At 51.9% G+C, this 25164-nt stretch overlaps 1 protein-coding gene across 1 annotated transcript in view; it reads left to right on the top strand.

The window, feature by feature from the left end:
- Positions 1-25164, top strand: part of TGM2 (transglutaminase 2) — a 33964-nt gene that overhangs the window by 3533 nt on the left and 5267 nt on the right. The window contains exons 2-10 of the mRNA XM_024743025.1: positions 178-357; positions 6554-6796; positions 10431-10549; positions 13548-13676; positions 14719-14896; positions 17190-17325; positions 18230-18333; positions 19906-20148; positions 21970-22242. Coding sequence (XP_024598793.1) covers positions 178-357; positions 6554-6796; positions 10431-10549; positions 13548-13676; positions 14719-14896; positions 17190-17325; positions 18230-18333; positions 19906-20148; positions 21970-22242 — 1605 coding nt within the window. The remainder of the gene's footprint in view (positions 1-177; positions 358-6553; positions 6797-10430; positions 10550-13547; positions 13677-14718; positions 14897-17189; positions 17326-18229; positions 18334-19905; positions 20149-21969; positions 22243-25164) is intronic.

The following is a 25164-nucleotide window of genomic DNA, read 5'->3' as shown; positions in this document are numbered from 1 at the left end:
AAAAAAAAAAAAAAAAGAGTTGGGGAGATTCAGGCCCAGTTAGCCCCTGGGGGACAGGGCGGGTGGGGATTGGGAAGGCTGGCTCCCGGGGGGCGCCCTGAACCCCTCACGTCCAGGGAGCTCAGGGCTCACAGCTGGCTGAGGGATGGAACCACGGCTCAAGATCTGTCTCCACAGATCTTGTTCTGGAGAGATGTGACCTGGAGCTGGAGGCCAATGGCCGTGACCACCACACGGCTGACCTGTGCAGGGAGAACCTGGTGGTGCGACGGGGCCAGCCCTTCTGGCTGACGCTGCACTTCGAGGGCCGAAACTACGAGGCCGGCGTGGACAGCCTCACCTTCTGTGCCGTGACTGGTGAGTCCCACGCCCACACCTCCCTGTTCTGTGGTTTCGTTGTCCCCTGACAGACCATGGGACAGGTGACACCGTTCCTCTTCGCCCCCTGAGAAATTCCCAGCAGTCATAACCCATTTTACAGATGAGGGAACTGAGGCCAGAGAGTGCAGAGATGTCTCCGCAGGCCCTCAGTCTTGTAGATAGGTCTGTGCTTCTGGACGCCTGGGTTCCTGACAACCTGTTGTCACCAGGGTTGAGGGGTAGGTTTGCCGCCACACGGGTCCATCAAGGTCCTGCCTGCCTTTTCCCACATGAGAACAACTTCCCAATCCTTATCAACAGCCACCCCCGCAAACCCACGCAACCTGATGAAGCCTCTGGGATCAGGCCCAAAGAGGGTCTGGTTGGTGGAGAGAACCCCAGCTGCTCCAGCCCTCTGAGTGGGCAGTTTTATGTTCTCCTGGTTCTTTCTCTAAGCCTTGGGAGGCTGCCTCAGGCTCAGGAGCTGGACAGACAGACCTGGGTTCTGGTGTGGACCAGACTGCCTACCCGCTGTGTGGCCCTGGGCAAGTTGCTTAGCCTCTCTGAGGTAAAGCACTTCTGGTGGAAGATAGTTAGGTGAGAAGGGCCTGACATGAGGGAGTGCTCTGCAGCTGTTAGCAGCTGTTTGCTGGTCTTGCTCCAGGGACTCCAGTGATGGATGAAGGGACATTGAGGCCCCAACCACCCCATCCCCAGATGCCCAGTGTCCAGTCTTCTTTGCTATTCCCAGGAAAGTGGCCTTAAATGCCATATCCCTGGGTTTGGCTTCTGATGGGAACCACTCCCTTGAGGTCAGAGAGGGGCCGCCTGGCTGGGACTCTGGCCCAAGTGTGGGAAAGGTGAGCTCTAGCTCTTTCTGAGGTCTCTGAGGCCAGAGAGCAAGCAGGCTGAGGCCTGTACTACCTGGGAGGCCGTTTGATAAAGCTTATCACAGTGCCTGCAGACCGGCCACGGATATCCCCTTCATCCCTTTCCTTCCTCCCCCTTCCCTTCTGGCAGGAACATACCTACTAGCCAGGGCACCCCCACACACACATACCCAGCATCCTTGGGGTTCTTGCAATAAATCTGAGGGGCCTCCTGCAAGTCTTTGATCTTTCCAGCCTCAGTTTCCCCCTCTGTAAAGTGGAAGGCTGAATCCATGGCAGTTAAGGGCTGGGTGTGGTGCCCTGAGAAGTGTCAGGCTTGACTTGATGAAAATCACATCTATGGGATATGCATACTCATCCTGAATCCTTCTGTTCTGGAAGCATAACTAACACCCATTTTACAGATGAGAACTCTGAGACTCAGAAAGGTCAAGTTACTTGCCCAGGTCACACAGTAAGTTACGGACACAGCAAGATTGAAACCCTGACCCCAGAGTTGAGGCTTTTCATTGACGTGATCTGAGAGCAGGGACATTTACTTGTTCACCACAAGTGCCTGCCGGCCTCAGTTTATTCCTCTGTGAAATGGATGGTCGATGAACTGCCAACTTGGGTATTTCCCATCTCTTTTTCCTTCTTTCACTTTCAAGGTGTCCGAATTTCTTTCTCCTTCTTCTCCATTTGTCTAGGTAGCCTGACACTAGGTCACGAGGCCCCAAGTTCAGGGTTGGGGCCACGGGGGAGGCAGGCAGCTGACCTTCTTACCCCAGCAACTAATCTCTGTTCTCCAGTCTCTGCCAACTTATCTCAAATCATAGCCAACCTGCCCTGGTAACGTCCACAGCCCCCGGGGCAGCCACAGAAGGCACTGTATCTCTGGGTGCACTCGGCCTCCCTGTCTGAGCTACCAAGACCCTCCTGTGGGCTGGGGAAGCTGAGAAACAATACCAGGAAGCGGGGCCTTCTGCCTTGAGGCCTGGCTTTGGTCAGCCCCCGACCCTGGGCCTGGCCTGGGCACCCTGCCCTAGTGTTGGAACATTCTAGCTTATGATCAGCCTGTCCTACCTCTTCAGGGAAACTGAGGCCCAGAGAGGGGAGGGAGCTGGCGAAGGTCATTCAGAAAAGGGGCTGTGTGACCTGACCCCACCCATGCCCAGATGCCATGCATTTCACCCTGACAATTCGAGGCCAGACAGGCTCTGCTGTGGGGTACAGACCACAGCAGACAAGCACCACCCTTGTTGAGGAATAAAGCCCTGCTTCCCCCCAAGGCGGGCGAGGGTTGGGAAAGTGGGCCGGGTGAGAGTGAGGTCATCCTGAAGCAGTGAAAAGAAGCCTTCTGCAGCTAATAGAAGGCTTGACTCTGGAAGGTTCCCCTCATCCACCCCACCCAGGCCCTCACTGCCGTGGTCGGGGTAGTGGCCAGGACCCCTCAGGTCTCCAGGGCCATTTACCCAGGGGAGTCTCTGCGGCGCCTCTAGCCCCACAAAGAGTACCGTGTGGAACCGCAGCCAAGGAGTTTTCTAAGCCAGTTTATGTGAGCAGCAGTGGGGCCGGGGGGCAGCCCGCCCGCATCCCATCCACCAGGACCCCTCAGAAGAAAGGGGTGTGTAAGTGCGTGTATGTACACGGTTGCCGCGGGACAGAGAGAAAGGGAAATGTGTTTCCTGGCCTGTCCCTGAGGGTGGTGTATCAATAGTGATGGTGGCTATGGTACCTGGCCCAGGCCGTTACCATGGAGACCAGATCATTGATCATCCAAACAGTGGATGAATCCATGGCAGTTAAGGGCTGGGTGTGGTGCCCTGAGAAGTGTCAGGCTTGGCTTGATAAGTAGAAGGAAGCTGGTAAAAACAAACACCAGCAAACAAAGTCATGTTTATTCAATTCGGGCCGATATTCTCATCTGCTGAGGGCTCTGAGTTTGAAATCTGAGCTTACTGTTAAAGAGAGAGGTTAGCAAGGGTCTGGGGTGCCCGGGCCAGTGAGCACCCGTTGGGAGGTCCTCTCTAGGGCCGTGAAGGCCCGAACAGATGGTCACCTTCTCTCTGCATGAGTCAAGGTCCAGTTCCTGGCTGGGCACATTGGTGTTGATGATGACTCTGGGGGTAGTTCATATTTACTGCATAATTTCTGAGAATGAAAGGGGTGCCATTAAGAATTATGCTGGATAAACAAACGGGACCTAATGAAACTTCAAAGCTTTTGCACAGCAAAGGAAACCATAAACAAGACCAAAAGACAACCCTCAGAATGGGAGAAAATATTTGCAAATGAAGCAACTGACAAAGGATTAATCTCCAAAATTTATAAGCAGCTCATGCAGCTCAATAACAAAAAAACAAACAACCCAATCCAAAAATGGGCAGAAGACCTAAACAGACATTTCTCCAAAGAAGATATACAGATTGCCAACAAACACATTAAAGAATGCTCAACATCATTAATCATTAGAGAAATGCAAATCAAAACTACAATGAGATATCATCTCACACCAGTCAGAATGGCCATCATCAAAAATCTAGAAACAATAAATGCTGGAGAGGGTGTGGAGAAAAGGGAACACTCTTGCACTGCTGGTGGGAATGTGAATTGGTACAGCCACTATGGAGAACAGTATGGAGGTTCCTTAAAAAACTACAAATAGAACTACCATATGACCCAGCAATCCCACTACTGGGCATATACCCTGAGAAAACCAAAATTCAAAAAGAGTCATGTACCAAAATGTTCATTGCAGCTCTATTTACAATAGCCCGGAGATGGAAACAACCTAAGTGTCCATCATCGGATGAATGGATAAAGAAGATGTGGCACGTATATACAATGGAATATTACTCAGCCATAAAAAGAAATGAAATTGAGCTGTTTGTAATGAGGTGGATAGACCTAGAGTCTGTCATACAGAGTGAAGTAAGTCAGAAAGAGAAGGACAAATACCGTATGCTAACACATATATATGGAATTTAAGAAAAAAAATGTCATGAAGAACCTAGGGGTAAGACAGGAATAAAGACACAGACCTACTGGAGAATGGACTTGAGGATATGGGGAGGGGGAAGGGTAAGCTGTGACAAAGCGAGAGAGAGGCATGGACATATATACACTACCAAACATAAGGTAGATAGCTAGTGGGAGGCAGCCACATAGCACAGGGAGATCAGCTCTGTGCTTTGTGACCTCCTGGAGGGGTAGGATAAGGAGGGTGGGAGGGATGGAGATGCAAGAGGGAAGAGACATGGGAACATATGTATAACTGATTCATTTTGTTATAAAGCAGAAACTAACACACCATTGTAAAGCAATTATACTCCAATAAAGATGTTAAAAAAAAAAAAAAAAGAATTATGCTGGGACCACAGGCATAAAATGAAACTATCCTGGGAAAACTGGGACGTATAGTCACCCCAACTTTACCCCTTTCTGTCTCAGTTTCTGTATCTGTGAAGTGATTCAATTGAGCTAGACAATTACCGCATTCCACTCCAGTCTCTGAGAATTCTGATTTGTAATATGATCTCTTTGGATGACTCTGGGGGTAGTTCATATTTACTGCATAATTACTGTGTGCTAGTCACTACTTTAAACTCTCACTGATTCTTCTAAACAGCATTAGAAGGTGGTAGTGACAATAATAAATAATAACTATCATTTATTGAGCACTTACTATGTGCCAGGCACCTTGCAATGTGCTTAACAAGCATCACCTTCTTTGAGCCTCACAATGACCTTATGAGGAGGTATTGCAATTGACCCCATTTTACAGGTAAGGAAACTGAGGCACAGAGAAGCTAAATAGCTTGTCCAAGGTCACAGAGCCAGTTTCAGACCTGGAGTCGAAACTTTCCAGGCGTGTAGTCTAAGCCTGTTTTCTTCTTTGATGAGAAAATCGCAGATCAGAGAGGCCTGGTGACTTAGCCCAGGTCACACAGCACTCAGGGTCTAAATAGTGGAACCAGACCTAGGCTGGCTCTCGGGCCCCAGTGCTGCCCAACTTCTCCCCTAAATACTGGCTCTGGAAGACAGGGAGCATTTAAAGGCTTACAGCTGGCTCCTGGCACTCAGACAGGGCCCCAGAGGCCTGTGTCATGCCAGTTAGTTCACAGTTATATTTGGGCCTGGGAGTGGGTGGGGCTGGCAGGTAGCCCCTCAGTGAGCAGGGCCCCATATTGTCAGTAGTGAGGGGGGCAGAGCTGCAGGGAGGGAGATGCAAGAATAAACAGAAACCCTCCCGAGCAGCCGCCCAGCCAGGCAGAGAAGGTTTTGTTTCTTCTCTCTGCCGCCCAAGTCCAGAAAGAGTGACCAGCACCCCTCACCCTCCCCATGACTCAGACCTGCCTGCATGGGCTAGGCCCTGCCCTCCAACTGAAAAAGAGCCAGTTCAAGACAGGCTCTCACCACACTGAGCCCTGAAACCCCCCCACTAGGGAGCATCCCTTTTGGGAATGAGAGGCACCTTGGGGGCAGCCCAGGGCCTAGAGATGTGGGCTCAGATGTTAGCTTTGCTGCAGACCCCTGGGATGTTCTTGGGAGAGCCCTTCTCTCTGAGCCTCAGTTTTCCCTCCTGTACAAGGGGTCTTGGGAGAAGCAGGAAGTGCCAAGGTGCTTTGTAAAGTGTAAAAGGCTGTAGGGAGGTGAGGGGTAGTTCTGGCTCTCCGTGGCTGCCTATGGAGATACAGAGGCAAAAAGTTGGAGGGGCCTTTGGGAGATAGACACCTAGACCTGCATTGGCCAGCACCCTCTGCTAGCCAAGAGCAAGCAGGCTTTCAGAAAGGCCCCACTGGGGACATCAGAGGACCAAGGTCCCATTCTACTCAGAATCTCGGCTTCTTTTTCTGAAAGTTAAAGGATTTAGGCAGGAGAGGAGGACCTTCGGGGAGTATCTTGCCTAATTCCTGTCCATGTTATAGATGGGCAAACTGAGCCCAGAGAAGAGAATGGTCTTCCCCAAAGTCACGCCAGTCCAGAACAGTGTGACTGTGACCCTGTCCTAGGCCACACTGTCCCCTCTCCCAGGAGGAACCTCCTAGGAGATTGAGGACGTGCTGTGTGCCTGCACATTTTCACATATTCCCACAAAACCATCCTGCACATTTTGGGGTCTAATCCCCATTTTACAGATGAAGAAGCTGAGGCTCAGAGAGATGAAACCTGTCCCCAAAGTTCCCTCAATGGTTAGTGACAGAACTAGGCCTCAAACCCAGGCCCAGGGGACCCCAGACATGTGCTCTGCTCCTGCCAGCCCTGGCGCTCACCCCCCCTCACCACCCCTGGCTCATGGCCCCTGCTTTCTCCCTCTGCAGGCCCGGCCCCCAGCGAGGATGCCGGGACCAAGGCCCGCTTCGGGCTGTCCGATGCTGTGGAGGAGGGTGCCTGGGTGGCCACAGTGGTGGACCAGCAGGACAGTGCCCTCTCGCTGCAGCTCCGCACCCCAGCCAGCTCCCCCATTGGCCTGTACCGCCTCAGCCTGGAGGCCTCCACTGGCTACCAGGGCTCCAGCTTCGTGCTGGGTCACTTCACCCTGCTCTTCAACGCCTGGTGCCCAGGTGAGCTGCGCTTCATCCGCGGGGCAGGGTGTGGAGATGGGCAGGGCTGGACCCACCCATGGGAACCACTGAGGGTGGGGGGATGGGGTGGAAGAGACATCCAATTGAATTGAGTGAGGCCTACTCTATATAGTTCCGTGCTCCAGCCTCCCAAAGACCTTGTGATGTCGGAACTCATTATTCCCATTTACAGAGGAGGAGACAGGCTCGCAGAAGCAAAACGACTTGCTCCAGCCTACACAGCTACGAAGGGATCTCACCCTGTGTCTGAGGCCCTGGCACTGTGAGCTGGACCTGGAGGTGGCCTGGGTTCAGGAGCCCCATTCAGGAAAGGGCTGCCCAATGGATGCCCAGGGCCGCGGCTTTACGCCTGGTTCTGCTTCGTGGGGCTCTGTTTTAAATCCCACCAGACTGGCTTGGGAAAGGGAAACAGGGAGGTGGAGGGGCGGGCTACCCAGGAGAGGTAGGCAGGAGCAGTTTGGTCACCTAAGTGCCTCCTTATACACTCTTTCAGTGATGGCTCTCAGCAATCCCCAGGGGGAGAGGTTAGCATCCTCGTTTTACAGACGGTAAACTGAGGCTCAGAGATAAGTGGTTTTAGGCAGGTCCTTCAAGAAGCAAATGGGTGATGCTGGACAAAACTAGAGAGTCAGGGAGAGGGCTGAGTCTATCTCGAGCAGATGGGAGGAGACAGGGGCGCGCCACAGGCCTTCCCAGGCCTCAGTTTCCGCATGTGACTTACAAGACAGTGGGCTCTCTTTCCTTCCTGCTCCTCCGGAGCCCAGCAGAGAGAGGGGCCTTGTGGGCGGGCCCAGCCTGGGAATGGGCTGTCCCTCCTCAAAGCCCGGGCCCAGGGCAGAAATTCTGTCCTCTCCAGCATCAAGACAACCAGCTTCTTACTAGGCCACTGCTTTCTTTCTTTCCTTTTTTCTCCATTTTGGGGCATTTTATTTCAACAGAAAGATTTTTTTATTTTCTCTTTTACATACTTTTGCTTTTATTTCTAATTATAACAGTAAGACATGAGAACACCCTCTCTATAAAAGCTTCAAGCACTACAGAGAGACAAGCCCCCCTTGACTCTCTTCCTTGGGAAACACCATTATTACATGTCTTTGGGGGGGTTATCTCCTTAGATTCCAATGTATGTGCCTGGAGAAGTCACTGTACTTTTTCTTCCTTCCAGTTTTATTGAGATATAATTGACATACAGCACTGTTAAGGTGTACAGCATAATGACTGTACATGATGACTTATGTACATCGTGAAATGATTATCACAAGTTTAATGAACATCCATCATCTCATATACATACAAAATTAAAGAAATAGAAAAAATTTTTTCCTTGTGTTGAGAACTTTTAGGATTTATTCTCTTAAGAACTTTCATATGTAACATACAGCAGTGTTAATTACATTCATCACGTTGTACAAGACCTCACTGCATTATGGGTTTCCCTGTCTTTCTTAAACATAAAAGAATCTTACCAGATACATCAGCCTACAACTTGGGTTGGTTTTTTTTCTCCCTCTACTGTACATCTTGAGGCTCTTTCCGCATCAGTCTGCAGACATCTGCTCATCCTTTTTAAGAGCTGGGAGTGCCCTGGGTCTTGCCGGGTGGATGGTTCATTAGTCTGGCTCCCACCCACAGGCATGAGTTGATCCCCTGTGGCTTATCAGAGGAAGGAACACCCTTGATCACACGCCCTGTGACCACACGGAATGGTTTCTCAGGACAGAAGTGGCCTTGCTGGACCCACTGTCCACTCATTTTGATTTTAGTCGATGTGAACTTACAGCTAGTTGGTAACCCTGCCCGCAGGGCAGGAACGTGGCAGTGCCCCTCCCCGACCCCAACACCGTGGGGTTTCAGAGTTCAGGGAACGGGGAGTGAGGGTCTGGGGGATGTCCCCTTCCTGTGTCCTGGCCTCCTCCCTGCACGGAGAGTTGGGCTGACAGTCAGCCAAGCAGCACAGTGACTAAAGGGACCCACATTCTAGACCGGGAACTGGTGATGCGGAGGCAGGAAGTTGGGCTCAGTGGGGGTGGGCACACTAGGGGAGGAAACTGCTCTCCCTCTGGGGGGAGGGGGGATCTGCCCGTGACCTGGGGGCCTCCCGTCCCTGAGCTCCAACATGGTCGGGGTCGGGATCTAGCGGCCCCAAGGCCTCCACCTTTACCAGCTAGAGACCTGAGCGGGGACATCATAGTCCCAGCTTCCTGGGCTGCGGTGGGGACACTTCAACACGTGCTGACACCTTCACTGGATGAGAAGGTACCGTGGGCTTTGCCTTCTTTAAATTCTTCCTCCCACTGATTTACAGCCACATAGTTTATTTATCTGAAGGCTGATGCTTATTGCGCAATCTTCAGAGCCACAGGGCAGGACGCAGAAGACACCCAGCCACTTTCACATTTGCTTCCTCCAAGCTGTAAAGTTGCTGGTCACTGTAGAGGAGCCCAGGGGTCTGAGGGGCCGGGCAGCTGCATCCCAGGCACTGGACATGTTTCCCCAAGCTGATTTCAGTAGGCACGCTGCCTGGGCCCGCCATACTTTTAGGGACCCATGAAAATGTGTTAATTTCTTTTAAAATCAGAAGAAACAAAATGAATGTTCAGGCCAGAGAATGTGTTTTAACATATAATATTAATATGTTCATCATTATACCAATGCAGTCATAAAATATATTTTTGTTTTTTTAATTTTTTTGTGGAGGAAGGAGCCCACGGAGGCAAAAATGCCCAGAGCCGACCAAAGTCATACCATGGCTCTGGAATTCCCCTTCCCAGCCTCAATTTCTTCACTTGTGAAGTGAGGATTAGAAAGGCCAGGCTAACCTTTGCCTTCCTGTCATCTGGCCCCACCGCCCCAGGCCCTTTCCTGTTGTCGCTAGCCACAGGCAACTAAGTGCCCTGTGTCTTCCAGCAGGCGCACCTCTGCTCTCTCTGATCCTCTGCTTAGAGTGTCATCCAGGCAACCTTCAGATGCCAGCTGACCCCCCAAGCTGGACAAGGACCCTCCTCCCCTGAGCTGCAGTGACACTTTCTCAGCTTTCTCTCCACCTGAATGATGCTTCTTCCTCGCACTGGCTCAGGGCTTTAGCTTGCAAAGCACCTTTCAGATCTGGGATCACATTTTACTCTTAGGGAACACAGTCAGGTGGCAGGAGAAGAAGTGACCTGCCCAGGGTCACACAGCAAAGGAGACTCAGAGCTAGGGGGTTCCTGACTCGTGGCCCAGCGAGTGTGCCTGTCTCTTATTTTGGCATCAGTTTTCCCATCTGTAATATATTCTTGAGCCTCAGTTTTGCCATCTGTAAAATGGGGCTTCCAAGGATCCCTTCCACATGGGGCTTTTGTAGAGATTAAACAAGTTAATTTATGTCATACATTTATCATGGGTCCTGGCACATGGCAAGTGTTGGATAAAAGACAGACATTGTTGTCACTGATAATACCTTATCTCACTGGTATGGGATTATTAATTAATGACTAGTTTTTCTGATTAAAAGAGAGAAAGGCCTCTGAGAAACTGACCTGGCCCTGGGGAGTTGGCACCCCGGCTGCCATGTCTGTGGGGAACCTGGGCCTTGCCAGACCTAGAGTTGAGGCCCTTTCCTTTTCACCCACAGCGGACGCTGTGTACCTGGACTCAGATGAGGAGCGGCGGGAGTACGTCCTCACCCAACAGGGCTTCATCTACCAGGGCTCAGCCAAGTTCATCAAGAGCATACCTTGGAATTTTGGGCAGGTAAGGCCACACCCTGCCCCTCCCAGCCATCTTAGGCCCACTGTGTGCTAGGTCCTGGGTCTGAGACAGTCAAAGTCAGAAGTGTGAGCAGGTCTGAGTCACCCACGCCATGCTGTCAAAGATTCAAGGGCCCTGAAATGGCTAGAGGCTTAGAGAGGGCCCAGGCCAAGCCTGAGGTCACACAGCAAAGGGTGGCCCTTTCCACTGTGGGAGTAGTAGCTCTGGGTTCAAGGTGGGAAAGAATAGGAGGGCCTTTGAGAGTTGTGGGGCTGGCAGGTGCTCCATGAGGGAGGAGGGGAACATTCAAGGCCATATATCAAAATAATGGGCAGCACTGGAGAAAGCTTACGATATGCTAGGCATGTGCTGAGAGGAGCTTTAAACCATTATCTAGATCAGTGGTTCACAAACTCGAATATATGTCAGAATCACCTAAAAAAATGGGTTAAAACACAAGTTCCTGGGTCCCATCCCTAGTTTCTGATACAGTAGGTCTGGCTGTGGGCTGAGAATTTGCATTTTTAACAAGTTCTCAGGTGATGCTGATGCTATTGATCCAGTGATACTTTGAGAATCACTGTTGTATCAGCTAGCTACTGCTGACTAACAAACAAGTCCAAAACTTGGAGGCTTGAGAAAACAATCATTCATTATTTCTCATAAATCTATGGGCCAACCAGGACATGGCTGTCTAGGCTGGGCTTGGCTGATCTCAGCTGGTTGGCTCATCACTGTACCATGTGATTCCTCCTCTTTCAGCAGGCCAGCCTGGGCTTGTTCTCCAAATCAATACTCTTATTTCCTCTACTATCCAGCACCCCATAAAAATTCTTGAGATATTGCTGAGAAAACTCATGAAGCAAGAACCATCACACCCCTCGCCCTTCAACCTCCTTGTGTATTAGTGGGTGTTGGCCTCCTGGGGTAGGGTTCACCTTGAGATTTCTCTTAGCAGCCCCTGGATCAGGCTCCATGTTCAGGACTAGAGAGTCCTGCCCTGGGATCATAGGATGATCCCTGAGATCTGGGGCTCTGCCCTCAGTTTCCTCTTCTGAATATTGGGGATAATAATCGTAAAACTGTCTGCCTCCAAATAACTGCAGAAACCCTGTAGCCCTCTGTGGGATGTAAATGAAATGTATTGCTGAGAAAACTCATGAAGCAAGAACCATCACACCCCTCGCCCTTCAACCTCCTTGTGTATTAGTGGGTGTTGGCCTCCTGGGGTAGGGTTCACCTTGAGATTTCTCTTAGCAGCCCCTGGATCAGGCTCCATGTTCAGGACTAGAGAGTCCTGCCCTGGGATCATAGGATGATCCCTGAGATCTGGGGCTCTGCCCTCAGTTTCCTCTTCTGAATATTGGGGATAATAATCGTAAAACTGTCTGCCTCCAAATAACTGCAGAAACCCTGTAGCCCTCTGTGGGATGTAAATGAAATGGTGATATGACTGTGATGCATAAAATACATCAAAAAATGAATTGGCTCTTATTTCCCAGGGCTCTGTATTCTCCCCTGAGAGACAGAACAAAGCCAACTCCTCCCTTTCATTTTCTGAGTTGCTGGTCTGTGTCCAGGTTGTGCGGGGCCGTGGGACATGGCCTTGCAAACTTCCGGAAGTCATCACTAGCCAGGATGATAAGACCTAAAGGAAGGAAGGGAATCAGGCAGTTCCTGAAGTAGGCAGAATTTGAGCTGAGCTTTGGAAGAGGTGGGTGCCTGGTATTCCAAGCAAAAGGAACAGCATTAGCCGAAGCTCAGAGGTGGGAAAGTTTATGTTGTACCTAAGAAGTATGTTACAGTTTGGGGAGCACTTATATGAGAAGGGGCCCCAGGAGATGACGTGGGAGAAGTCAGCAGTGTTCAGGTTGTGAACAGCCCTGAATGTCAGGCAGATGGCAATAGGGAGCCACAGAATGAATGGTTCAGGCCAGGGAGGGCTATTCTGTGTCATGGAGGGAGACCTGCGATAAGGCCTGGTTTGGGACAAGACCACAGAGACGGGGAGCAGGGGGCAGACAGGAGAGCCCTTGAACGTGACGGATGGGTCGTCCAATGGAAGGTGACAAGGAGAAATTTTGAAAAACATAACATCTGAGTTGCAAGAATGAGAAGGTGTGCGTCACACAGAGAGAGGCAGGAAGAGCATTCCAAGCAAAGGAAATAGCAAGTACAAAGGTCCTGAGGCAGTGAGCCCGGAGCAGAATGAGTATGGGTGAGAGCGGTGAGAGATGAGGTCAAAGATGGGGTGGGACACAGATCGTTTTTTTTTGAATTTTATTTATTTTTTATACAGCAGGTTCTTATTAGTTATCGATTTTATACACATTAGTGCATATATGTCAATCCCAATCTCCCAAGTCATCCCACCACCACCTCCCTTCCTCCGCCCCCCTGCCACTTTCCCCCTCCTTAGTGTCCATACGTTTGTTCTCTATGGGACACAGATCTTAATGGGCCTTGCAGGCCACAGGGAAAAGTCTAGATTTTACTCTGGGTGCAGTGGAAACAGGAGTGATGAGATTAGATTTACTTTTACAGTCTATACTTTGGTTCCAATCCGAACGGTGTGTGGCGATGGGATGGGGAAGGAGGGGAGGCTTATCAGCTCTGCAGGGTGAGTCAGGCTTGAGGGAAGTGAAGACGTGGTGGTGGGGGAGTGCAGTGGCTGGGCCTGAGGTGAGTCGGAGGGGAGGGAAGCTCCAGGGACGCTGGTCTTTTCACTCTGGGCTCTACTCCACGTTCCCAGGACCCCCCAGCCTGGATGCAGTCACACCCCCTCCCCCTTTCTCACACACTCAGTCATTGTCCCACCTCACCCCCCCTTTCCTGGGCCAGGAAAAGCTGGCACTACAGAGATGTGACAGACCCAGCCCGAGCCTCCGGTCTGGTGTGTGAGACAGCAGAGGGGTCCCACAGCTGCTGGACTTCACGGCAGGCTTCCCAGAGGAGGTGACTTCTCAGCTCCCTCATCCTCCCCTTGTTTCCTCTGACACAGTTTGAAGATGGGATTCTGGACATCTGCCTGATGCTCTTGGACGTCAACCCCAAGTTCCTGAGGAACGCTGGCCGCGACTGCTCCCGCCGCAGCAGTCCAGTCTACGTGGGCCGGGTGGTGAGCGGCATGGTGAGTGAGTAGCAGGCCCGCCCCAGGGGCCCTCCCTTACTGTGATGATGGAGGCCAGGCCCCGCACTGGGCACGGTGGGGGAACCCAGGAGATGGGTGAGTCCCAGCTAGGAGACCTTGTATTTGGAGAGACAAGGTACAAATGCGGGTAATGCCATGTGGTCCCTCAAAGCAATCCATTCATTCATTCATTCACTCACCCATCCAGCAAGTATTCGTCAAGTGCCACCCACATCCTAGGCACCAGGGAAAAGCAGGTGTAAGACATGAATGGTCTCTAACTTCATAGAGCTTCCGTTCTAGGGTGTGTGTGGGAGGAGACAGGCGGAACCACAGTATCACATGAGTGTACAGTCATAAATTACGATGCACTCGCCAAAGGGGCCAGATGTGTGACAGTGTCTGAACACAGGGCCTAACCCCAGCAAGGGGCTGGGGGACCTCCCTGGGTGATGAGTCCCGAGTTGACGTAGTAACTGGAAGATAAGAGCATCCCAGGCAGAGGGGACAGCTTGTGCAAAGGCTCCCTGAGGAGGGGAGGCTGTGGCAGGTTTGAGGAGCAAAAGGGGGGCCGGTTTGGCTGGAGCAGAGCACAAGCAGGAGGGTCGGATGCAGGTGGGCTGCAGAGGGGGCAGGGCCAGACGGTGCAGGCCTCAGGGCCACGGTCAGGAGGTTGCATTTTATTCTCGAGGTTCTGGGAGTCTGGGGGCAAATGACACAATCTGGGCAGGGGCCAGAGGGGGTCTTTGTAAAACTCAGGTCACGCCGTGTCACTCCTCTTCCACTCCACGGACAAATTCACATCTCCAGCATCACCCTCACGACCTTGACCCCTCTCTACCTCCTCCCTCCCGCTTCTCTCTCCAGCGCCAACCATCTCTAACCTCCCAGTCTGTCACATCTTGGGATCTTTGCACCTGCTGTTCCTTCAACCTGGAACGCCCTTCCCTGCCTTTCACCATGTGCTGAACTCATGCCCACCCTAGTGCAGCCGTCACCCTTTCCCCAGGCTTGGTCCCTCTGATGCTCTCGCTGCTTGCAGGTCAACTGCAATGATGACCAGGGCGTGCTGCTGGGACGCTGGGACAACAACTACAGGGATGGCATCAGCCCCATGTTCTGGATCGGCAGCGTGGACATCCTGCGTCGCTGGAAGAATGACAGCTGCCAGCGTGTCAAGTATGGCCAGTGCTGGGTCTTTGCTGCCGTGGCCTGCACTGGTGAGTGGCACACGGGATGTGAGAGGGCCTGGAACCGCCCTTGGCTTCTGTGAGCCCGGGTCCCTGCAGACTTCTCCCAGGCCTGATGGGTAACGGAGCCAGGGAGATTTGGTCAAATAAGGGGGCGTCTGACCCCCGTGGTCACGGGGTTTCTGCAGGGAGCCGAATGGGGGATCGACCCAGGGACTCGAGATGGACTGCCCGGGTTGAATTCCAGCTCTGCCTCTGACCCCTGGGAGGACTTGGGCAAGAGAACTGGTGTCTCCAAGCCTGTTTCCTCATGTGTAAAATGGAGACAGCAGTAACTGACCCAAGTCCCAGGGAGCTCTTAGGACCCGGGGAGATGTCACTTAGCACAGTCTCCGGTTCAAGTTAGGTGGGGTTTGTGGGTTTCCGGGGCAGCTGGGATTCCTCAGCTGGATCTTGGGGCATTTTCTCTGTGTCCATAAGTCGGATGACAGTGATCGGATGGACGTTTGCAGTGATGGGCACAGTGACACACTTTTCTGTTCGGCCAGGCTGCCCATACCCATTACCCTCTGAATCATTACAAGCTGCTATTATTAGCTCCTCTTAGAGGAGGAAACGGAGGCTCAGAGAAGAGAAGTGGCGTGGCCAAGGTTGCACAGCTGGTGAGCGGCACAGCCAGGCTTGGAACGAGGTGGGCCCGCCCCTCTAAGGCCAGCCTCCTGGCCTTAGACTGTGACGATGGGGCCTCCCGGGACACCATCCCTGGGACAGGAGTGGAGCCTTGCTCCCTGGGCAGCGGCGACAGGTCTCCCCAAGCCTCAGGTCTGTGCTCGGAAACCTGTCACGTGGTGGGGCAAGGCCTGGGGTTGGGACATCAGCCCTCGCCACGGGCAGCAGAGCACCCAGACTCTACCCAAGTTAAAGGGCACAGGAACCAGGCAAGAGGTGAAGGGTCACAGCTGCTCCTTCCTTCCTCCTCCCAGTGCCCTCATGTCTCCCGGCCAGAATCCAGGGCCATCGGGGAAGCTCTTGCCCTGGTTGATGGTGGTCACAGGGCAAAGGTCACATCCCTGCCCCTCCCCCGTCTCAGAGACTCAACCTCAATCAAAACTAAAAGTAAACCAAAGGTCCTACAGATTGTATTTAGTAGGGCTTTCTGTTGCACTTCTTTTTTTAGATGCTACTTCCTTTACCTTACCCTGAGAATATGTTACTTTTACATTTTACATAAAAAGTAACATAACAAAATGAAGGAGGAAAAACACCCATAATTCCCTCTGTCAGGAGCACCTAGCATCACCATTCGGGCAGGATTCGTGCCCGGGGTCTTCGTCCCTCCTCTGTGGTCTATAGATGCCACTTGATATCCTGCCTCTTTGTCACCTATCATTCCAACACCAGTCCCTTTCCCAGTTACTCTGGGCTCTCTGTAAACTGTGCTGAGGCCCAAATGCAGGCCCTCCTGGTCCACGATGGAGTCCCAGTGCACCTGAAGCCCGGGCTAGAGAGGAGGAAACAAGGCCCAGAGAGGCGAAGGGACTGGCCTCAGGCCACACAGCCTGAAGCAGCTGGGGCTGGAACAGAAGGGCTCCTGACCTTTGTTCCCTCTTCTGCTTGCCCCGCTGTTCACTCCTCACTCTGAATCTCTGTCGTTCCTTCCCTTCCTCCTTTTCTTTCTACTTCACCCACTCCTTCATCCCATTTGACAAATTAGCCTGTGCCAGGCCTGTGCTGGGCTCTGGGGATATAAAATAAGACAGCTCGCTCACTGCCCTCAGAGGACAAATTAAAGAATCCCTCGCACACCTGTATATTGAGAATGATGATGAATCGCCAGTTTTGCTATGAATGCAAATGATGGGGTAATCTAAACCCGGCTGGGTGGCCTTCCTGGCCCAGGGTACAGCATATGCCAATGTCCTGGGGCTGCTGGCAGCATGGAGTGCTGGAGGAGCAGCGAGGCCAGTGTGGCTGGAGCAAAGTGCGCAGGAGGTGGTCAGGGGCCGACCCTCCAGGGTAAGGGCTGCGGTGGAGGTCTGGCCTTGACCTCGAGGGCTGTGGGGAGTCATTGAGGGTTTAGCAGAGGATTGTTAATGTCAGATTTGCATTTAGAGTCTTTTGTTATCTGTGATGTGAAAGGGAAAGAGTGGACATGGGCCAACCAACGAGGTGGGTGCCATTGTCCGGGCAAGGGGATGGCACACCCTTACCAGTGTGCAGTGCTCCCCGGGGTACAGATGGGCACGTGGAGGCCAAGCAGAGCAGATGTGTCTAGGGCCTCAGCTCATCCCCTAAGCTCTCTCCACTGTGTCCCCCGACCCAGTGCTGCGGTGCCTCGGCGTCCCCACCCGCGTCGTGACCAACTATAACTCGGCCCACGACCAGAACAGCAACCTGCTCATCGAGTACTTCCGCAACGAGTCTGGGGAGATCCAGAGTGACAAGAGCGAGATGATCTGGTGAGGGGGGCGCTCAGTGGGAAGGATCCCCTGGAGAGGAAACTTGGGGCGATTTCTCAGAGAAGGTCACATTTGAACTGGGTTTAAAAGTTGAACAGTATTTGGACAAAAGGAAGCGGGCCTTGGAGAGGCTCCAGGAGGGGGACAGCAGGAGCAAAGGCCAAGAGGAAGGAAAGTCAATGCAGGGAGCATGAAAGGGCGTCAGGGAGAACACACCGTCCGGGGTCTGCACTGCCAGGCTGGGGGTCTGGTCTTGATTCCAAAGGCTTCAGACTGGAGGGGGGTGTGCTGATGACCGGGGGGACAGATCGGAAGCAGGGGGCGGGGCTGTGGTCCAGGTGGGTGGTGGTGGGGTCTGAATCCAGGCAGAGCCTGTGAGCTGATAAAGAAGGAAGAGTCGGGGCTTCCCTGGTGGCGCAGTGGTTGGGGGTCCGCCTGCCGATGCAGGGGACACGGGTTCGTGCCCCGGTCTGGGAAGATCCCACATGCCGCAGAGCGGCTGGGCCCGTGAGCCATGGCCGCTGAGCCTGCGCGTTCGGAGCCTGTGCTCCGCACCGGGAGAGGCCACAACAGTGAGAGGCCCGCGTACCGCAAAACAAAACAAAACAACAACAACAACAAAAAAAAAAAAAAAAAAGAAGAAGAAAGAAGAGTTGAGAAATTAGGAGGTCCGGTCAGCTGGGCATGCAGAGCCACTGAGAGGGGAAAGGAGTTGGGGAGAGGGGTTGAGGACTCCCAGTGTAGTTGGGAGCACCCGACTGGGGCCCCCAGAGGAAGAGCAAAGTGTGGGCGAGGATGTTCTGGGGTCAGCTTAGGACAAGGCGAGTGTGGACAGCCTGCAGGAGGTGACCGTGAACGTTTGCGTGAGAGTCCTGGTCCACGTTCTGCTTTGTTTCCCCAACAGGAACTTCCACTGCTGGGTGGAGTCGTGGATGACCAGGCCTGACTTGCAGCCGGGATACGAGGGGTGGCAGGCCCTGGACCCCACGCCCCAGGAGAAGAGTGAAGGTGGGTAGGCAGGTGTGGCCCCATTACCGAGATGAAGAAACAGAGGCTGGAGGGGACCCACCCAGCAGAGGGGCTCCTCAGCTGGAGAGGGGCAGAGCTGGGATGCTAACCCAGGTCTGGCTGACTCCAAAGAACATTGAGTGTTGGGGGACCTCATTGGTATTTTATAAAACACCTCTTTTATAATTTGAAAAGTAATTCATGCACATTGTGGAAAACAGAAAATATGGAGAAGCACAGAGAAAAAAAGTCAAATAGCATCTTTATCCTCTTCCCCCCAAGAAATTTCATTAACATTCACACACAGCTTCCAATAATTTCAAATGAATCCTTCCTCAGAATAATATTTTAAATACACACAATATAGCACCTAGGGTTCAATTACATTGCAATATAGTTATCAAAAATTTTAAAATAAATTTGTGATATAGTAATATATGCTCTATATAACAAGATTTATTAGTAGAATCAATAAGTTCCATAATTTTGTGGTAGAGATGAATGCAATCTATATTTCCGGTTATCTGTAACAACTATAAAGAGAGATAAAAATATCTGTGGTTCTTATGAGTGACAAGTCATAAGTGCACCTAAGACTGTGGTTTTTGGTCTTTCACAGTCGAAGGAAGTGAAAATAATGATGTAATTTTTTCCCATCCAAGTTTATGAACTCCTGAATTCTATTTGCTGCGCCTTGGGGGTTCCATGGACCCTAGGTTAAGAACTCTTCCTGCACATGGGCTTTCATCCTGGCCCTGTCACTTCTCCATATATCATTAGCATTTCTCTATCAGATAGTTTTCTGTGATTTTAATTTTAATTTAATGTTACCACATTCCATCAAATGGACGCATTGTAATATAGCTACCAAGCCTCTAGTCCTCAACATTTAAATTTGTGACCAGTTTGAGGCAGTGGTAAACCACACCCAGATAAACATCTAGCTCTCTTGTTCATTTCATTAGCACACACTCCCTGAGTCAGTGTCAGACACTGACTGCTACTCTCAGTCTGGGCAGGAAACCAGACAGACACACACCCTTGTAAAGTACTGCCTACAGTTGGCTCCCTCATTTCCTTAAGTGCCTTGGGATACATTTCTGTTTATCAAACACATAGAGATAAGTGTTTGCCAATCCTCATTAGGTAGGTACAAATATCCCCACGTGAAGCCAGGACTCAGAGAAGGTAAGTGACTTCTCCAAGGTCACACAGCTAATAAGAGACTGAGCTTTGAACCCCAGAAGCTGGGTTCCAGGGTCCCCTGGAATTCTTTTTTTTTTTTTTGTCTTGTTGCATGCCTTGTAAGATCTCAGTTTCCCAACCAGGGGTTGAACCCCAGGGCCCCGGCAGTGAAAGCGCAGAGTCCTAACCATTAGACCACCAAGGAACTCCCTCCCCTGGAATTCTTAATTCTTACCTGATGCTGCCTTCTTAGAAATGGAATCCCTGAGTCAAAGGCTATATGGTCTCTAGGTTTTCGGCTACGTGTGGTTGAATTGTGGAAGATTCTGGAGGTACCACCCTCCTCTCAGCCCAGGCTCGTCTTACCCTTCTCCTCCTCCCAACCAGGGACATACTGCTGTGGCCCGGTTCCCGTTCGTGCCATCAAGGTGGGCGACCTGAGCACCAAGTACGACGCCCCTTTTGTCTTTGCCGAGGTCAACGCCGACGTGGTGGACTGGATCCGGCAGGATGATGGGTCCATGCACAAGTCCATCAACCGCTCCCTAGTCGTGGGGCAGAAGATCAGCACAAAGAGCGTGGGCAGAGACGAGCGGGAGGACATTACCCACACCTACAAGTACCCGGAGGGTAGGGGCCCTCGGCTTATCACGCAGCTTGTTTACTAGCCCAGAGGGCGTGTGTGTGTGTGTGTGTGTGTGTGTGTGTGTGTGTGTGTGTGTTTTCTGGCAGCTTGCAAACAACAATGATCTGTAGGTTACTCTCCATTTCAAGAAATTCCTTAGAATCAGGTGCAAACTTGACAAACACACTGGCGGCAGGGGGACAGTGGTAAAGGATCATTCATTTAGGAAAAGAATTCTATATTCCACAAAAAGATTTCATTTGGTTTTTAAGCCTCACTTTCTTTGTTGGTTTGACTCAATAAAGCTGAAAGGGATGGCTGTTATACAAGAGAGGCTTTCATCTTCACAGAAAAATCATGATGTCCATGTTGTTTAACAGAGCTTATTAGTGGTGGGAACGCCAACAATAGATGGTCAATTCCATGCTTTTTTTTTTTTTTAATCTTTATTTTATTTATTTGGCTGCACTGGGTCTTAGCTGCAGCACGCGTTCCTCTCCCGTTGCGGGGCACAGGCTCCGGATGCACAGGCTCAGCGGCCATGGCTCACGGGCCTAGCTGCTTCGCGGCATGTGGGATCTTCCCAGACCGGGGCACGAACCCGTGTCCCCTGCATCAGCAGGCGGACTCTCAACCACTGCGCCACCAGGGAAGCCCCCTCCATGCTTTTTTATTGCAACGTATTTGTGCTGAAGAGGCTTGGAAGTCCAGAGGGGCCACGGAAGAGAAGTTCCTGGAACTCTGTAGTGTTAATTGTTTTAGCATTTCACACACAGGTGGGGAAGTGGGCATGAAGGTAGATTGGAAAGGTTTAAAGAGAAATGGACCAAAAGAAACTTAAAGATAATAAGATGGGCTCAATCAGACACAAAGATGAAGCTTCTTTCTGCTACTAATATTAAATCAGTAGTGGGAAAAAGATGTGGTTTATTTTAAAAATTGGATTTGAGCACATCCAATGGCCAGTTCAATAGACAGATATTTTCTAAGCATCTACGGTGTACCAAGCACAGTAGGGTTCACAGAAGTGACTAAGAAACCACAGGCTTTATCTGACCCCCGTTGACTCTCCAGGGCTGACTTGGGATTGGGTATTAAGTGGCCGTGCTCCAGTGGGAAGGGCTAAAACAGAAGGAAAAGATGCTTTCCCTGGCCTCTGAAAGGTCTAGAGCTGATGATTTGATAGAAGAAATAAATATGTACCCAACAACACTGGGGACAAAAATAAAAGGCACATGGGGAGAAGTAAATGGAATATAAAGCAGGGGGCAGTCATTCCTGCTGGAAAGCTCAACAGGTAGAGAAAGGAGGGAAAGGATTTCAGGTAGAATTGGTCCCTGTGCAAATGCTTAGAGGTGAGAAAGTTCTCATTGTATCAGTGCCTACTAGGCACCAAACACTGTTGTAGGCATTGGGTATGACTTAAGATTAAGTAAAACACAGTCTTAGTCCTCAAGAGGCTTGAGAGTGTAAGCATATGAACAGGAAAAAAACCTGGTGGGCCAAAACACCATGACAGGCAATAGGCAGCTATGAAACGCCAAAAGACATTGTGACTCTTTCATCCTGGGAAAGGAGGAGTCAGAGAAGGCGTCCTGGAAGAGGGGTCATTTGGGGATGGGTTTTGAGGGATGTATAGGAGCACACGTGTGGAAAGTAAATAAAATAGTCTTTCCTCCTCCTGGCACAGTAATGTAAAGAAGGGGCTCCCTCAGGGGGTGCTCTGAGTCACCAGAACTCTGAGAAGCCAGCTTGCCCTGCTCCCAGCCTCCTTCTCATTGATCCCCCTTCCAGCTGTGATGAAGCTCTCTTCCCCGTCCCCACAGGGTCCGCAGAGGAGAGGGAAGCCTTCACAAGGGCCAACCACCAGAACAAACTGGCTGGTAAAGAGGAGACAGGGGTGGCCATGCGGATCCGTGCGGGCCAGGGCATGAACAGGGGCAGCGACTTTGACGTCTTTGCCCACATCACCAACAACACTGCCGAGGACCATGCTGGCTGCCTCCTGCTCTGTGCCCGCACCGTCAGCTACAACGGGATCCTGGGACCCAACTGTGGCACCAAGGACCTGCTCAACTTTTCCCTGGAGCCTTTCTCTGGTAAGGCCCTGTGTTCCTGGAGCAGCTGTTGACCACCCTGACGACATGCTAGGTCGTGCCCTGATAGCTGAACGTGTGCCATCTACCTCACAGACACTCCCATTGCCCTCACTGTGGGTCAGGCCCTGTCCTTGGCACTTTATAAATAGCAACCCAGTTCCTTCTTATAACAAAAGTAGGAGGTGGATTCTTTTATGGCCCCATTTTCCAGATGAGAAGACTGAGCACAGAGAGGTTAAGTAACTTTCCCAAGGCCACACAGGAAGTGACAGGACGGAGACTTGAACCTGTACTCGTAGCAACTATTCTATTTCATTCCATCTCATCTTCGCAGGACCCCTAACTGCTTTCCCAGACTCTCTGCTGCCCCTTCCAGCAAATTCCTTTCCTCCGTCTCCAGCAACTCACACTACAGGTGCCTCTCCCCAGAGCCCCTTTGAGAACCTCTCCTATTTCTCTGGAGGTTCTCAGGCTCAGAGAGAAGAGATTCAAGACCAGCACTACCCAGAGAACTTTCTGTGATATAAGGATGTCCTGTATCTGCGTTGTCCAGTATGGTGGCCACTAGCTCCATGTGGCTGTTGTGCGCTTGCAGTGTGGCTGGTGTAATTATGGGACTAAAGTTTTAATTTCACTTAAACAGCCGCATGTGGCCGGAAGCTGCCATACCGGACAGTGTGGCTCTAACAGTGATAGGAAAGGAAAAGCCCTGATCTTCTCCTCTTCCACGGCTCCAGTGCCTGGCCCGACCTCCCTGGGAGCAGATCCCCTTCCCCGTTTGGGGCTGAAATGATGTCAGTAGCTCCTCCAGCCCTCAACCCTGGGCAGAGCCTCTGTCGCTCTGGCTTCTTGGTCGGACGCCTGCACAGTCATCGTCCCCTTGATCCCTTTTTTCACTGCTGGCTTTGTCACCACTACTGGTTATCTCCCTAAAATTAAGCTGGAGACCCTGAGAGGGGTTGCGGCTGCCGAGGTCACTTAGGGAGGCAGCACGGAGCCCAGTCTCCTATCCCCCCCAGCAGCCCATTCTCTGTTCCTGCACTCAGAGCCTGTGGACATGGGGAGGGCAGGGGGGGGGTCTTCGAGTTGGGAGAGGACCTGGGGTCAGCATGATCTGAGTAGAACATCAGTCAACCCTGGGGCCTCTATCTCAGGCCCACCTCAGGCACCCTGGAGCCACACGCCGGGACAGAGCAGACCCTCTGTCAGGGTCCCTGAGCAGCAGCAAACTCTAGGGGCAGAGCCACGTGGCACCAGGGCTGGGGCCCCAACACTTATGCTGCTAAAAGGCGTGTTCGGAGGCCAGACTTGGCTTTGAATCTGGCCTCTCCCACTTTCTATTATTAATATTAATTTTGGCTGCGCCATGTGGCATGTGGGATCTTAGTTCTCCGACCGGGGATCCAACCTGTGCCCCCTGCATTGGGAGCTCGGAGTCTTAACCACTGGACCACCAGGAAAGAACCTCTCCCGCCTTCTAGATGTATAACCTTGGGCCTTGAATCACACCCATCCATCAAATGGGGCATTAGCATGCCCCTCATGGGCTGCAAAGGAGATGTGTGCTCAGGAAGGATCTAGAAAGTGTACGATGGTGCCTGGACGCGGCAGGGCTCTTCACTTTTCCGCTGGGCAAGTGCCAACAGGTGTGGGGAGGCCGAAAAGCATCTTTCCTGAACCCTGCTGTGCCAGGCAATGGTCTCAGGGCCGGGCTCAGCGCTTCCTGAGTCACTGCCAACCTTGCTGGTATGCAGAGGACTCAGCTCTCATCTCCACATCCAGGCCCCGAGTCAGGGGCAGGGCTCCATCCCTACAGGTGTGCGGGGTGGTCAGGATACCGAGGTCCTAGTTCCTGCAATTCTGCCCACAGAATGTGGGCTCCTGGGTATTTCTCTTCTCCATTCCAGGCCCCGGGTTCCCCATTTGTACAAAGGCTGGCTCATCTTTGAAGAGCCCTTCCAGCCCTTTCGTGTGAATGCACACGTGTCAGTTCTTCCTCACGCTCAGAACCGCTTCAAAGGGAGGAAGTGCCTTTCCTGGAATGTGTATCATAAGGTGAACTCCAACCTGAGCCAGGGATGCCAGAATAACTTCCACCCAGGCTGCTGTTGGGTCGCCCTTTGCCTCCCAGATACCCTCAGGCCCTTTGCAGCATTCTTCTGCTTCAGCCACAGCCGCCAGGGTTTCTTCCTGGGGATGTGTTCACAGCGGAGGGGTCCCTCCTGCTACGGAGACCTCTGAGGGGCACAGCCTGTCGGGAGAGGGCAGAGAAGGCCAGTGGTACTGCGTGTTGCCCTCAGGTGGGCCTAGGCCAGGATGCCCTATTGAGGCCTCCAAGGCCAAAGTCAACCTGAGAGTGATTCTCCCACCCTGTGAGACCCTGAACTCTGGCTGACTTACTGGTTATTCTTTGATGATAAGATCTGGGGGATTTCCATGTGCTAGCGGACAGGAAGCCAGGCCTAGGACAGCTGAATTGAATCCAGCTGACCCCACCCCGCCTCCTTGCTCTCTCCCTTCCTGCCACCCACCCCTTCTCTCTCTCTGGATACCCTTACCCCTCCAGGTGGGTCATGAGGAATGCAGGCAGCGTGATCTCTGTGATGATCAAAGGAATCATCTAAGGAATGAACAGACACTAACCACAAATGTTTCCCTCTTTCAGCCAGCATCTGGCCCGAAGCCAAGGTCAAGGCCCCTGGCCTGTAGACAGCAGTTCTCAAAGGTCCAGCCCCACCCTGGCCTAAGCCTCCTGGAAAAGTTAACAGCTGGGGCTACCTCCTCCAGGCTCCTGGAGGACAATGGTTTCCTTCTTTCCTGTGAAGCTGGTCAGAGTTTCTACTCTGCTCCACCAGGTCCTGACCCAGGAACTTTCACTCCTTTTTGTCCTTTTTGGCAGAAGCTTTGGTTTTTTGTTTTCCC

The sequence above is a fragment of the Neophocaena asiaeorientalis genome, unplaced genomic scaffold, assembly GCF_003031525.2.
Source record: "Neophocaena asiaeorientalis asiaeorientalis breed wild unplaced genomic scaffold, Neophocaena_asiaeorientalis_V1.1 scaffold82, whole genome shotgun sequence".
NCBI lineage: Eukaryota > Metazoa > Chordata > Mammalia > Artiodactyla > Phocoenidae > Neophocaena > Neophocaena asiaeorientalis.
Note: the sequence above shows the minus strand (reverse complement) of the source record. Positions and strands in the feature narration are given on the sequence as shown.